At 36.7% G+C, this 14,440-nt stretch overlaps 1 protein-coding gene across 1 annotated transcript in view; it reads left to right on the top strand.

Annotated features, from left to right (window-relative positions):
• LOC136862876 (small G protein signaling modulator 3 homolog) overlaps nt 1–14,440 on the top strand; it is a 312,577-nt gene that overhangs the window by 133,044 nt on the left and 165,093 nt on the right. The window contains exon 8 of the mRNA XM_067139149.2: nt 833–1,066. Within this exon, the coding sequence (XP_066995250.1) occupies nt 833–1,066 (234 nt within the window). The remainder of the gene's footprint in view (nt 1–832; nt 1,067–14,440) is intronic.

The raw sequence follows: 14,440 nt of genomic DNA, 5'->3' as shown, positions 1-14,440 counted from the left end.
CTTGATGCAGAGCTACTGTTACAGCATTTTTTCAATTCTGCTTTCCTGCTTCCGCCCCATTATGAGGCAGTATGGTACAAACCTGATCAGGTATACAAACACACTGCTAGATGCACATAATATACTGTAAATCAATGCGAACACCAAGCTCGATAGCTGCAGTCGCTTAAGTGCGGCCAGTATCCAGTATTCGGGAGATAGTAGGTTCGAACCCCACTGTCGGCAGCCCTGAAAATGGTTTTCCGTGGTTTCCCATTTTCACACCAGGCAAATGCTGGGGCTGTACCTTAATTAAAGCCACAGCCGCTTCTTTCCCACTCCTAGCCCATCCCTGTCCCATAGTCGCCATAAGACCTATCTGTGTCGGTGAGACGTAAAACAACTAGCAAAAACAAAAAAAAATCAATGCGAACTGATCGCTACACAGACAGCTGAAGGAATGAGGTGTATTCGAATGGAAACTACTTAGGTAAAGGCACGTCAGTGTTGTTGATACCCATCAGCATCCCTCTGTGCGAACAACCAGTCAAATACACAACAGAAGCGCTTATACTTAACATGTTTATACTTATTTTATCATCAGAAAGAGTATATAATAGAATATTCAAAACAAAATCCCTGTTTTAACCACAAAACCAAAATTGTGATAGGTGATCAAAAACTTTTGACCTCTAATGTAAGTTTGGAGCTTGTGAATTGAGCAGAAAATGTCCAGCACATATGTAATGAAATTAGTCATTTCAAACTCTGCTATATTTATGTTCTTGTGTTTTAAGTATCACATGTTCAGCAAGAAATAGAGTTGTCAAAATACACTTATTTCTTTTTGCAGGAATTCAGGCAGATCAACGTGTGCTGAGGACATTAATTGTGAATTATTTACCGGATGTAGATTTAGTGTTGAAAGAACATGACATCGAATTGAGTTTGATAACTCTTCAGTGGTTCCTGACTTTGTTTGCTTCAGTCGTCCATATGAAAATTCTTTTGCGTATTTGGGATTTATTCTTTTTTGATGGATCTATTGTACTGTTCCAAGTAACCATGGGGATGTTGAAAATTAAAGGTGAGCAACATGGAAAATAATAATCATTCACATGTATGTTTTTTTTTTTTCTTTCAGGTTGCATAAAAGTATTTTCAGTTTTCCTACTGTATGGAGTCTGTTAAATTTTCAACTACTACTTGATATATCACACTTCTCAAACTTAGTAAGACTATTTGGAATTGGATGTGACTCTAACTTAAGAACAAGTAGCTGTTTTAAATGCCATCAATTGTGGGGTGTGTTAGATCAGCAAATTCATTGCTAGCTTCTCACCAAGGTAGCTGAAGTTTGATTTGCAATAAATACATGCAAGGTTTTCGAATTGCAAAGTACTGTTCTGGATTTCATATGTAACTATATGGCCTATGGCTCAGAAATTACAAATTATTTATTTGATAGCTGTTCCACCACTACTTTGGCCTACAGACTTTTGGAGACTGTATTTAGTGCTGTATCTGTAGTATAGTAGTAGTAGTAGTATCTGTTTTACTGGAAGCCAACAACACAGTTGTCACATATAAACACGCTTAAATGCTGCTTCATCTGGACTTGGACACATTGGGCTAACAACTAACAAACTGTTCCTCTAAGATAGAGCCCTGTGCGGATATATGAATTATTATCCACATTTGATACAAAGTTAGTAGCTTATTGACACAAACTCAACTCATCCCCTTACTTCTCCTAAGCAGTCTCCTCCACAATCTACTGTAGCTATCAATGCACCGCCTACCTTCACTTCCCCTTCCCACTCCACGCCAAAATGCAAACTCATCCACACTCATTCATATAATACAAGGAACGAAAACGGAACAAGTAGTTCTCAAGAGGCTACGAGTAACATCAATCAATCACTTCTGATCTGCATTTAGGGCAGTCGCCCAGGTGGCAGATTCCCTATCTGTTGTTTTCCTAGCCTCTTCTTAAATGATTGCAAAGAAATAGGAAATTTATTGAACATCTCCCTTGGTAAGTTATTCCAATCCCTAACTCCCCTTCCTATAAACGAATATTTGCCCCAATTTGTCCTCTTGAATTCCAACTTTATCTTCATATTGTGATCTTTCCTACTTTTAAAGACACCATCCAAACTTATTTGTCTACTGATGTCCTCCCACGCCATCTCTCCACTGACAGCTCGGAACATACTACTTACATGTAATAAATATCATTTTTGGTCCGTATTGATGATATTTGATTGAAATAATAACATTAAGTTATTTATTAGACCACCTAATCAATACAAAATCGTCTTGGATGATTTACATAAATTTGTTAGCTAATAGTGGGACATGTTTCGCCTTCCCTGAAGGCATCATCAGCCATAGTCTTAACCTTAAATTAAAAATAAGCTTCTAAATAACATGTAGTGATGAAATGAATTTTAAAATCTTGAAGAGATTTGAAGTAAAATAACATTAAAAATAACAATGATGGTTTGATAATACAATGTGAAGAGATATAATAGTGGAAGTATTAACAACATTAACATTAGAAGGCTGCTAAAATAAGTACAATGGATAAAACAACAGATTGTTATACAACAAGTAGTAAGATTGCATAAAAGTAAAGTTGATAGTCTGGCGAAACGAAAAATCGTATATAATCAAAGTAAAGAAGAGAGAATAAAAGTCAAAGTTAATCGAGAGATCCGAAGATATTCATGATCTTGAAGATAAAAGACGAAAGTCAGATGCATATGGTGACGTTGTAGAACACGTTGAGGATATGAAGATGGTGAATAGAAGTTGAAGAACAGTTTCAAATAGGATCACTATGGACCATCTCAAAATTTGAAGTGATGTTCAAATGTTGTAAATTGTAAGTTTGTAGATATTCTAGTTGAAAAAGCATATAAAAGTGGAATCTGTAAAAGGAAGCAAGAAACGTAGAGTTAATTGTGTGAAAAGATATTTGAAAATATTGAAGTAGAATCGTGTGCACTTACCATTTGACGGTGACAAAGATAGCTTGTAACATTATGAGTTAGAAGTATTTGCAACAGTAGACTTCTTGCTACGTGTGTTATAACTGAAGTTTTGTGCTGGAGGGGGATCTGTTTGCGTTGATGTAACTATTGGAGGAGGGCTGCTATTGGTGGGAGGGAAGGAATACAGTAATACACTCTCTTCCTTCCCTCCCACCACTAGCAGCCCTCCTCCAATAGTTACATCAACGCAAACAGATCCCCCTCCAGCACAAAACTTCAGTTATAACACACGTAGCAAGAAGTCTACTGTTGCAAATACTTCTAACTCATAATGTTACAAGCTATCTTTGTCACCGTCAAATGGTAAGTGCACACGATTCTACTTCAATATTTTCAAATATCTTTTCACACAATTAACTCTACGTTTCTTGCTTCCTTTTACAGATTCCACTTTTATATGCTTTTTCAACTAGAATATCTACAAACTCACAATTTACAACATTTGAACATCACTTCAAATTTTGAGATGGTCCATAGTGATCCTATTTGAAACTGTTCTTCAATTTCTATTCACCATCTTCATATCCTCAACGTGTTCTACAACGTCACCATATGCATCTGACTTTCGTCTTTTATCTTCAAGATCATGAATATCTTCGGATCTCTCGATTAACTTTGACTTTTATTCTCTCTTCTTTACTTTGATTATATACGATTTTTCGTTTCGCCAGACTATCAACTTTACTTTTATGCAATCTTACTACTTGTTGTATAACAATCTGTTGTTTTATCCATTGTACTTATTTTAGCAGCCTTCTAATGTTAATGTTGTTAATACTTCCACTATTATATCTCTTCACATTGTATTATCAAACCATCATTGTTATTTTTAATGTTATTTTACTTCAAATCTCTTCAAGATTTTAAAATTCATTTCATCACTACATGTTATTTAGACGCTTATTTTTAATTTAAGGTTAAGACTATGGCTGATGATGCCTTCAGGGAAGGCGAAACATGTCCCACTATTAGCTAACAAATTTATGTAAATCATCCAAGACGATTTTGTATTGATTAGGTGGTCTAATAAATAACTTAATGTTATTATTTCAATCACATACCACTTAGTCGAGCAGCTCGTCTCCTTTCTCCCAAGTCTTCCCAGCCCAAACTTTCCAACATTTTTGTAATGCTACTCTTTTGTCGGAAATCGCCCAGAACAAATCGAGCTGCTTTTCTTCGGATTTTTTCCAGTTCCTGAATCAAGTAATCCTGGTAAGGGTCCCATACACTGGAACCATACTCAAGTTGAGGTCTTACCAGAGACAAATATGCTCTCTCCTTTACATCCTTACTACAACCCCTAATTACCCTCATAACCATGTGCAGAGATCTGTACCTTTTATTTACAATCATATTTATGTGATTACCCCAATGAAGATCTTTCCTTATATTTATACCTAGGTATTTACAATGATCCCCAAAGGGAACTTTCACCCCATCAACGCAGTAATTAAAACTGAGAGGATTTTTTCTGTTTGTGAAACTCACAACCTGACTTTTATCCCCGTTTATCATCATACCATTGCCTACTGTCCATCTCAACAACATTATCGAGGTCATTTTGCAGTTGCTCACAATCTTGTAACTTATTTATTACTCTGAACAGAATATCATCTGCGAAAAGCCTTATCTCTGATTCCACTTCTTTCACATATCATTGATATATATAAGAAAACATAAAGGTCCAATAATACTGCCTTGAGGAATTCCCCTCTTAATTTTTACAGGGACTGATAAAGCTTCACCTACTCTCATTCTCTGAGTTCCATTTTCTAGAAACAGAGCCACCCATTCAGTCACTCTTTCGTCAAGTCCAATTGCACTCATTTTTGCCAGTAGTCTCCCATGACCTACCCTATCAAATGCCTTAGACAGGTCAATTGCGATAGTCCAATTGACCTCCTGAATCCAGGATATCTGCTATATCTTGCTGGAATCCTACAAGTTGGGCTTCAGTGGAATAACCTTTCCTAAACCCAAAATGCCTTCTGTCAAACCAGTTATTAATTTTGCAAACATGTCTTATATAATCAGAAAGAATGCTTTCCCAAAGGTTACATACAATGCATGTCAAACTGACTGGCCTGTAATTTTCAGCTTTATATCTGTCACCCTTTCCTTTATATACAGGGGCTACTATAGCAACTCTCCATTCATTTGGTAAAGTTCCTTCATGCAAACAATAATCAAATACGTACTTCAGATATGGTACTATATCCCAACCCATTGTCTTTAGTATATCCCCTGAAACCTTATCAATTCCAGCTGCTTTTCAAGTTTTCAACGTTTGTATCTTACTGTAAATGTCATTGCTGTCATAGGTAAATTTTAATACTTCTTTAGTATTATTCACCTCCTCTATCTGGACATTATCCTTGTAACCAACAATCTTTACATACTGCTGACTGAATACTTCTGCCTTTTGAAGATCCTCGCATACACACTCCCCTTGTTCATTAATTATTCCTGGAATGTCCTTCTTGGAACCTGTTTCTGCCTTAAAGTACCTATACATACTCGTCCATTTTTCACTAAAATTAGTGTGGCCACCAATTATGCTTCCCATCATGTTATCCTTAGCTGACTTCTTAGCTAGATTCAATTTCCTAGTAAGTTCCTTCAATTTCTCCTTACTTGCATAGGCATTTCTAACTCTATTTCTTTCCAACCTGCCCCTCCTTCTTAGTCTCTTTACTTCCCTGTTATAATATAGTGGATCTTTACCATTCCTTATCACCTTTAAAGGTACAAACCTATTTTCACATTCCTCAACAATTGCTTTAAACCCATCCCAAAGTCTGTTTACATTTTCATTTACAGTTTTCCACCGATCATAGTTGCTTAATAAAAACTCCCTCATGCCTGTTTTATCAGCCATATGGTACTGCCTAACAGTCCTAATTTTAATCTCTTCCTTTCCAACACATTTATTTTTAAATACCACAAAAACAGCTTCGTGATCGCTAATACCATCTATTACTTCGGTTTCTCTATAGAGCTCATCTGGTTTTACCAGCACCACATCCAGAATATTCTTCCCTCTAGTTGGTTCCATCACTTTCTGAATCAGGTGCCCTTCCCATATTAACTTATTTGCCATTTGTTGGTCATGCTTCCTGTCATTTGCATTACCTTCCCAATTGACATTTGGTAAATTGAGATCACCCACTACTATCACGTTCCTTTCCTTATCGTTTCCCACATAGCTGATTATCTTATCAAATAATTCTGAATCAGCATCTGTGCTACCCTTTCCTGGTCTGTACACTCCAAAGCCATCTAGTTGCCTATTATCTTTAGAAATGAGCCTTACCCCTAGAATTTTGTGCTTGTCATCTTTAACTTTTTCGTAGCTTACAAATTCTTCTTTCGCGAGAATGAATACTCCCCCTCCTACCTTTCCTATTCTATCTCTACAATACACCCTCCAGTTTTGTGAGAAAATTTCTGCATCCATTATATCATTTCTCAGCAATGATTCAACTCCTATTACAATATCTGGTAAGTATATATCTATTAAATTACTTAATTCTATTCCTTTCTTTACAATACTTCTACAGTTGAGCACTAACAGTTTTATGTCATCCCTACTTCATTTCCAGTTCCCTGTTCCCTTAACACCGCTGCCTAGCGCACCCTAGGCACCCTAGGCACCCTAGCGCACACTAGACAATTATGCAGCAACAGGAAGGGTAAATGACAATTCTTTCGATAAGAAACTTATACAGAATTATAATCGAAGCCTTAAACATATTTTTTATTTTTATTACAGATATATCAACAAGCTCAATTTGGAAACGTGCTTTCATTCAAATTCTACTTCACATTAGAATGTTTTCATTTTACCAACAAGTTCGTTCAGAAACAATACTGACGTATTGACAGTATAGGATTAATGCCAATACATTTTGTACAAGTGTTACTCCAGTAATATCGAGAACAAGATAAGTGTTCATAATATAGGCAATTATCAACTGCAAAAATCATTAATATAGTTAATGAAGGTTTATTAACAATTACGCAAGTCAAGTAATACTGAATCAATACAATTAGTCAGATCTCGAAAGTTTTTTTAAAATGATTTTAAATAGGATGTTCAGCAGATGAGTTTTGTCAATAAATTTAAAGGACAATGTTAACACTAAGATTTTAGACAAATGTGTTTTAACTTAGACATAATATTTGTAAAATTTGTAAAATATTATAAGATTTGTCACTCATGCTTACAAAGCATGATGAATCAGTCAGTCAGGGCATGTTATATACCGGTACTGTATATAAAATACAGAAATTACATTATTAGATTGGAAAGAGAAATTAAGAACACTTTTATATGCAAGGACACTTAAAATAAATTATTAGCAATCTTAAATGCAAATTAAGGAATGTCTATAAAAAAATTTATTTTAAATTCATAGGTTTTTATTCACAACAATGATCGTTATGATTTTAGGAATTTACCCGTTAATTCCCATGAATTTTATCTTATCAGACCTTGCGTAAATGAAAATTGGCTGATGATGCTCACAAAAAGGAGCGAAGCATGTAGCATATTAACAATTTAATAAAGATGTATGTCCTCATTAGCTCATTATGTATTGAGTAGGTGGTATTTAATAAAATTATAAGAATTTGTATCACAAGTAGATCTTCAATATGGACAAAAAATTAAATTTATAACCTGCAATTGTTATCCGCATCTGCACTTCCTTCATCCGCATCCGTGAATGGTCATCCGCGGGTATTGTAAATATTTAACTACAGTATATTACATCCACGGTATTGAAATGGATAGATCTGTTAACATAATACAACAGGCCTCATACGTGGCATCAGAACCCCTACAGTCACAGGTTAATGAGAGTTTTTCTCTTGCAATAAATACCGACGTATTGACCTTTGTTCCTTCCTTCCATTAATTGCGGGTAGGAGCCACTTAGGCTTAGGTCGGATTTACGGCTTTATGGTCTGAAGGCTCTTTATATATTACCATTTTCCCATACCAATGTCAAGGATCGCCCAACCAGAAGCAAAAATAAAGAGTATACATGAGTGAAAATCAATAAACTTCACTATTTAGAAATTATCAGTAAAATTATCCACACTGCCATACAGTTTGCATCCGCCAAGACACTAACTTTGCAGATATCTGCATCCATGCAGGGTTCTACCCATAGATCAGTTGACAATCTTCAGAAGCCCCTCCATTACTAATTTTTATAGCTGACCATGTTGATAGAGAGCCACCTGGAAGGTGATGAATAGAGCTAAGAGCCTTCCCATTGGAGAGAATAGAATGTTGGTCTCTGATGGGAAGGTTAATGCCATAACCATGAAATCACCTGTGCTCATTACTTAATCTTCAGTAAATCTAACCAGAACTGCATAATGTAGTGTTACATTTAACTACTTCGCACTAACTGTGAGTCCAAACCACTGAGTGGTCTCGTAAGTTTTACTTACGTAGTTTTTAGCCTGGAAAACCTCATAATGTTTCATTTTCATTGTTCATTTTGATGTGGACCTGAGTGATTCTGAATGAACTTGTCTGGGGGTACTCTCACCATTCTTAGCTGTAGGCTTCATTTTATGAACAAACTTACTTCGCCAGATGGTTCATAATAATTTGATTGTACTTTGTCCAGACAAATTCATTTGACTATAGTTTGTACTGATACGTTTTTTTAACTTTATGTTGATAGTAATAATATACCAAATAATTCCCTCCAGAATTTGGTAATTTCTGTTCCTTAGATAGCATCATTTTTAGTACACTGAAGTCTGATCATTCAGTATTTCACTGTCACTGTCAGTTGGGTCACTTCAGATTATTCTAGGTTTTCTTTAAAAAAGAAAGAATGAAAGTTTTAAGTGGTTTGTATTGATAGCTATATAAATAAATAGATCCTGCATCTGATGAAAGAGCAGTTGTAAAAGTTTGTATCGTACATCCAAATTGTTGTTTCCTCACCCTGTCCCTGGACGTCACCACATTTGGAGTTCCAGTTGCAGGTGATGGCTCATGGGCATAAATCATTGTGTTCTACACTTTGCAAAGTTTAGGTCCTTAGTTACTGTTGAGTTTTAGTTTTGGCAACAATTTGGATATGATCCTCTTTAGAGAACAAATTTTGGCAGCGGTGTAAATACTTGATGAGGACGAGCTGCCTGTGTCAACTGGAGAAAATGTGTATTCACAAGCTAGTTGTGAAATAGTAATGCCAATGAAGACTGTATGTTTGACCTTAAAGTTTGCAGACCATGTAGTATGTACAAACTTTTGCATTGAAATGTAGACGATGATTTATTTTACATGTAATAAGCTCTAATGGCGCCATTTTAGATAAAAACCTGTATTGACTATAAAACCAAATAGCGAATATTCATGAACAAGTGAATAAGTGGTCCGCCTATTCAATACATACACAATTTATTACATCTAGTACACGTTTTGTCCCCTAAGGGACATGATCAGCTAGAATAAATTACAATAATACTGTATACCAGAATAAAAATACATTATTAGATTGGAAAGACAAATTAAAAACACTTTTGTATGCAAGGACATTGAAAATAAATTATTAACAAACTTTGTTAAAGTTGCAAGTCATATAGTCAATAAAAACTGGTTGAAGTTTGAACTCTTGATGGAAAAATTCATGGGAATTAACAGTTAAATTCCTAAAATTGTAATGATCATTGTTGTGAATAAAAACCTATGAATTTAAAATAACTCTTGATAAAAGATCCTTACAATTTTTTTTTATAGACATTCCTTAATTTGCATTTAAGATTGCTAATAATTTATTTTAAATGTCCTTGCATATAAAAGTGTTTTTAATTTGTCTTTCCAATCTAATAATGTTATTTCTGTATTCTATATACAGTACCAGTATATGAAATAACATGCCCTGACTGACTGACTGACTGATTCATCATTGCCGAGCCGAAACTATTGGACATAAAGAAATAAAATTTTGAGGATACATTTATGTTACAATGTAGGTGCTCGCTAAGGGAGGATTTATGGATATTCCGTCGCTAACAGTGTGAAAAGGGGATGAATTTTTAAAATGAGTGTGTCTATATCTCAAAAACTTAACAGTTTAAAGACTTGAAAATTGGTATTTGGAATCTCCTTTAAAAATAAAGAAACGTGATATTTTTTTGTTTTTGGAAAATTCACTTAAGGGGATTGTAAATGGACTGAAAAAGGGGTTGAATTCTTTTTATGAGGATACTTATATCTCAAAAACTGAAGATGTTACAGACATGAAAATTTGTACTTGGACTCTCCTAAAATAAACATATTTTTTTGTTTTAGGAAAGTCCATTTAAGGGTGTGGGTGGGTAAAAAGAAGTGAAGAAAGTGTTGAATTATTTTTATGAGGATACGTCTTGTATCTCAAAAACTGTAGATGTTACAGACATGAAAATTTGTATTTGGAATCTCCTTTAAAAATAAACATGTATTTTTTGTTTTAGAAAAATTCAACTAAGGGGAGGGGCATAAATGAATGAATTGAAAAATGAGTTGAATCCTTTGTTTGAGGATACTTATCTCGAAAATGAAGGATGTTACAGACGAGAAAATTGGTATTTGGAATCTCCTTTAAAAATAAAGACCGGGAGGGGGTGTGGAATCAACTGAAGGGGTGTGTAAAAGGAGTTGAATTTTTTTAATAAAGGTACAAATAAGAAGCGGACTTAAAACAATACACCACTAAGGGGTTTTGACTGGGGGTGAGGAATGACAAAAATATGCATTTACATGAAACCGTTTGAATTATGAAGTCAAAATTTTGAATGATATCCTATCCTAGGTGTTAAATAACACACACCGGGCGAGTTGGCCGTGCGCGTAGAGGCGTACAGCTGTGAGCTTGCATCCAGGAGATAGTAGGTTCGAATCCCACTATCGGCAGCCCTGAAAATGGTTTTCCGTGGTTTCCCATTTTCACATCAGGCAAATGCTGGGGCTGTACCTTAATTAAGACAACGGCCACTTCCTTCCAACTCCTAAGCCTTGCCTATCCCATCGTCGCCATAAGACCTATCTGTGTCGGTGCGACATAAAGCCCCTAGCAAAAAAAAAAAATTAAATAACACAAGGTTTGAAACAAGTCTAACTGCTCAGGGAGTTAAATGAGGGTTATGATCCAAAAACAGATATATTCATTCCTTCCTCCGAAACGGTTTAACATATGAAGACAAAATTCCAAATTGCGGTATATATTTTAAACCTTAGATGTGAAATAGGAATTTTTTTTTATCGTTCCACCCCTAAAGTGTTAAATGACATTAGCTCCTTAAACGAAATTATTCTTCTCACGGACGAATATCGCGAAGGCAGGCTTACAACATCCAGTACCGTTGCAAATGTTGATCATGTTGAGGGGATCATTAGAGAGAATCGGCGCATAACACTGCAGGAAATTGCCAGCATGCTGAACATTTCGTATGGCAGTGTGTTCTCCATTGTTCACCAGCGGCTGGGAACCTGATAAAATTTTAAATGAAACAGTCGCAAGCAACGTGTTGTTCACAACCTTGACGACGTATTATGTGCTTCCAGTGTGCCCCATACTTAAAGCTGAACGTTTGTCTAATACTACACTGACTGAGCAAATGTCATGGGATAGCGGAGCACTGATGCGAAGGTGTGTTGTTTGTGCACCACACGCCCCCTGTGCCAGCGGCAGTTGTATAGGAGACCTTGTGAGCAGTGGCTGTGTATGTGACAGGTGTAAAAGGGAACATCGTCGTGGGCTGACACCGTTCGAACGGGGTATGGTGGTCAGTGCCCGACGGATGGGAAGTGCGATTTTGGAAGTGGTGCGGGAATTTAGCTTCACACGATCAACCATGTCCAGGGTGTATCGTGAATGGTTGAATGTGGGTGTCACCGTCCACAACAGACGAACGACCGGCTGTCCAGCCACCCTCGATGACCGTGACCGGCGACATCTGAGACAGATCGTCAATAGTGGCAGACGGGCAACCGTGCAACAAATCACGGCTCAATTCAACACAGGCCGTGCTAGACACATCTCCCAGTGGACAATCCATAGGAACATGGGTTCTATGGGGAATGGGAGCCGGCGCCGCACACGGGTGCCACTGTTAACCCAACGTCATCGGGAACGACAACATAAGATTTATTCTGAAGCCTCCACCTTATCAATATATTTGTTTACATACTATCATTCACAGTACCGGTTTCGACCCTTCAAGGGCCATCCTCACCTGACAATTACAAATATAGTTCTTAAAAAAGCATCACAATGGGAAATATTATACAGTCGTGACAATTGTCCAATTCAACAGACCATCTAAAACAAATGATACAATTAAAATAATAAAATAAGTCCTCTTTTTCTTGGATTATAAAAGTATTACGTAGTATAAAAAGACATGTCATTTCCAAATGTTTTTGTTATTTTTATCAGCGTAAAAATTGGAACTTGCAATGTTGTGTATGCACTGATAGTAGTATTCTTGAAGTGTCCACTATTTTTGCGTTAAAACTTATGGCTAATTGATTAAAACATTTCGGATGTTTATTCTAGCGATAACTATATTGTTTATTTCACCGTGTTCCTCTGCTGGTAGTAAAATGCGTTTTTAAGAATAAAAATTTGTTGTGCATTACACGGCAGCACGTCGAGTACTCGACACCTTTTATAAATACGGCCTACAACATAAAAGGAAGAAGCCTTCACGCTATCTTTCAGAATTCAAGACTTCAAGTATTGTAAAACAAATTGACACTTGACAAAATTATACAACATCAAATTAAGAAGCACATCACTAAAAACAAATTTTTATTCTTAAAAACGCATTTTACTATCAACTCAGCATTAGTATATATTATGAATCTTGTACATGTATATTGACAATGCACCGAACTGAACACTAGACAACTACCCAATTCCTCAAGAGAGTGTCCACGTCATTCCAAGACGCTCATACTACCAGCAGAGGAACACGGTGAAATAAACAATATAGTTATCGCAAGAATAAACATCCGAAATGTTTTAATCAATTAGCCATAAGTTTTAATGCAAAAATAGTGGACACTTCAAGAATACTACTATCAGTGCATACACAACATTGCAAGTTCCAATTTTTACGCTGATCAAAATGACAAAAAGATTTGCAAATGACATGTATTTTTATACTACGTAATACTTTTATAATCCAAGAAAAGAGGACTTATTTTATTATTTTAATTGTATCATTTGTTTTAGATGGTCTGTTGAATTGGACAATTGTCACGACTGTACAATATTTCCCATTGTGATGCTTTTTTAAGAACTATATTTGTAATTGTCAGGTGAGGATGGCCCTCGAAGGGTCGAAACCGGTACTGTGAATGATAGTATGTAAACAAATGTATTGATAAGGTGGAGGCTTCAGAATAAATTTTATGTTGTAGCTACAATCAATACGAAAATGAAACTATAAATTATGATCGGGCATGACGACGCGCATTTGTCGCCAGTCACCAGGGATGGACACTGGAACAATGGCGTAACGTGATATGGTCGGACGAATCACGATTTCAACTGCACCATGCCGATGGGAGGCACCGTGTATGGCGTAGACCACATGAAGCGATGGCTCCAGCCTGCCTCGAAGGTGTGGTCCAGGGCGCTGATATCTCTGTTATGGTCTGGGGTGCATTTTCCTGGTATGGAATGGGCCCCCTAGTTGTTCTGGAAGAGACTTTGAGTGGTACGCGGTATGTTGAGCTGCTTGGAGACCATCTGCACCCATTTTTGGCCTTCCAGCGCCCAGACGGTTCTGCGGCGTTTCAAGATGATATCACGCCACCACATCGCTTCCACGTCTCCCGGGAATGGTTTCAGGAACATGCAGCGGAGGTCCAACGACTACCGTGGCCACCCAGGAGCCCCGATATGAACCCTATCGAGCATATCTGGGATGTCCTGGAACACAGGCTCCGTGCCATGGATCCTGCATACACAAACAGACCAGCATTGGTGGCCACTCTGTAAACGATTTGGTGTCAGCTGTGTCCAGAGGACTACCAGGGACTTGTCGACTCACTTCCACGGCGTCTCACTGCAGTTCGCAGGGCCAGAGGAGGCCCGACACGCTATTAGTTGACTATCCCATGACATTTGCTAAGTCAGTGTAGATCACGAGGATAATCCAGCCCTTTCTATGGTATGTCATACATATTTTTATCATCATTAAGTTTTATATGTATTGTGTGCATACTTTTATACTTTTTCTTTTTCTTATTTTACAGTTGATCTCAACAGGGCTCCATTTTAACTGTTAACTCAGTGTGACAACACACTCATGTAAAATCAAATGTTGTACGCATATTTCAATACTGATGATGGACCGTATTGTATGAAGACCAGTTC

The sequence above is a fragment of the Anabrus simplex genome, chromosome 2 (genome assembly GCF_040414725.1).
Source record: "Anabrus simplex isolate iqAnaSimp1 chromosome 2, ASM4041472v1, whole genome shotgun sequence".
NCBI classification, from domain to species: Eukaryota; Metazoa; Arthropoda; class Insecta; order Orthoptera; family Tettigoniidae; genus Anabrus; species Anabrus simplex.
The sequence above is the reverse complement of the archived record's forward strand: the minus strand, read 5'-3'. Positions and strand labels throughout refer to the sequence as shown.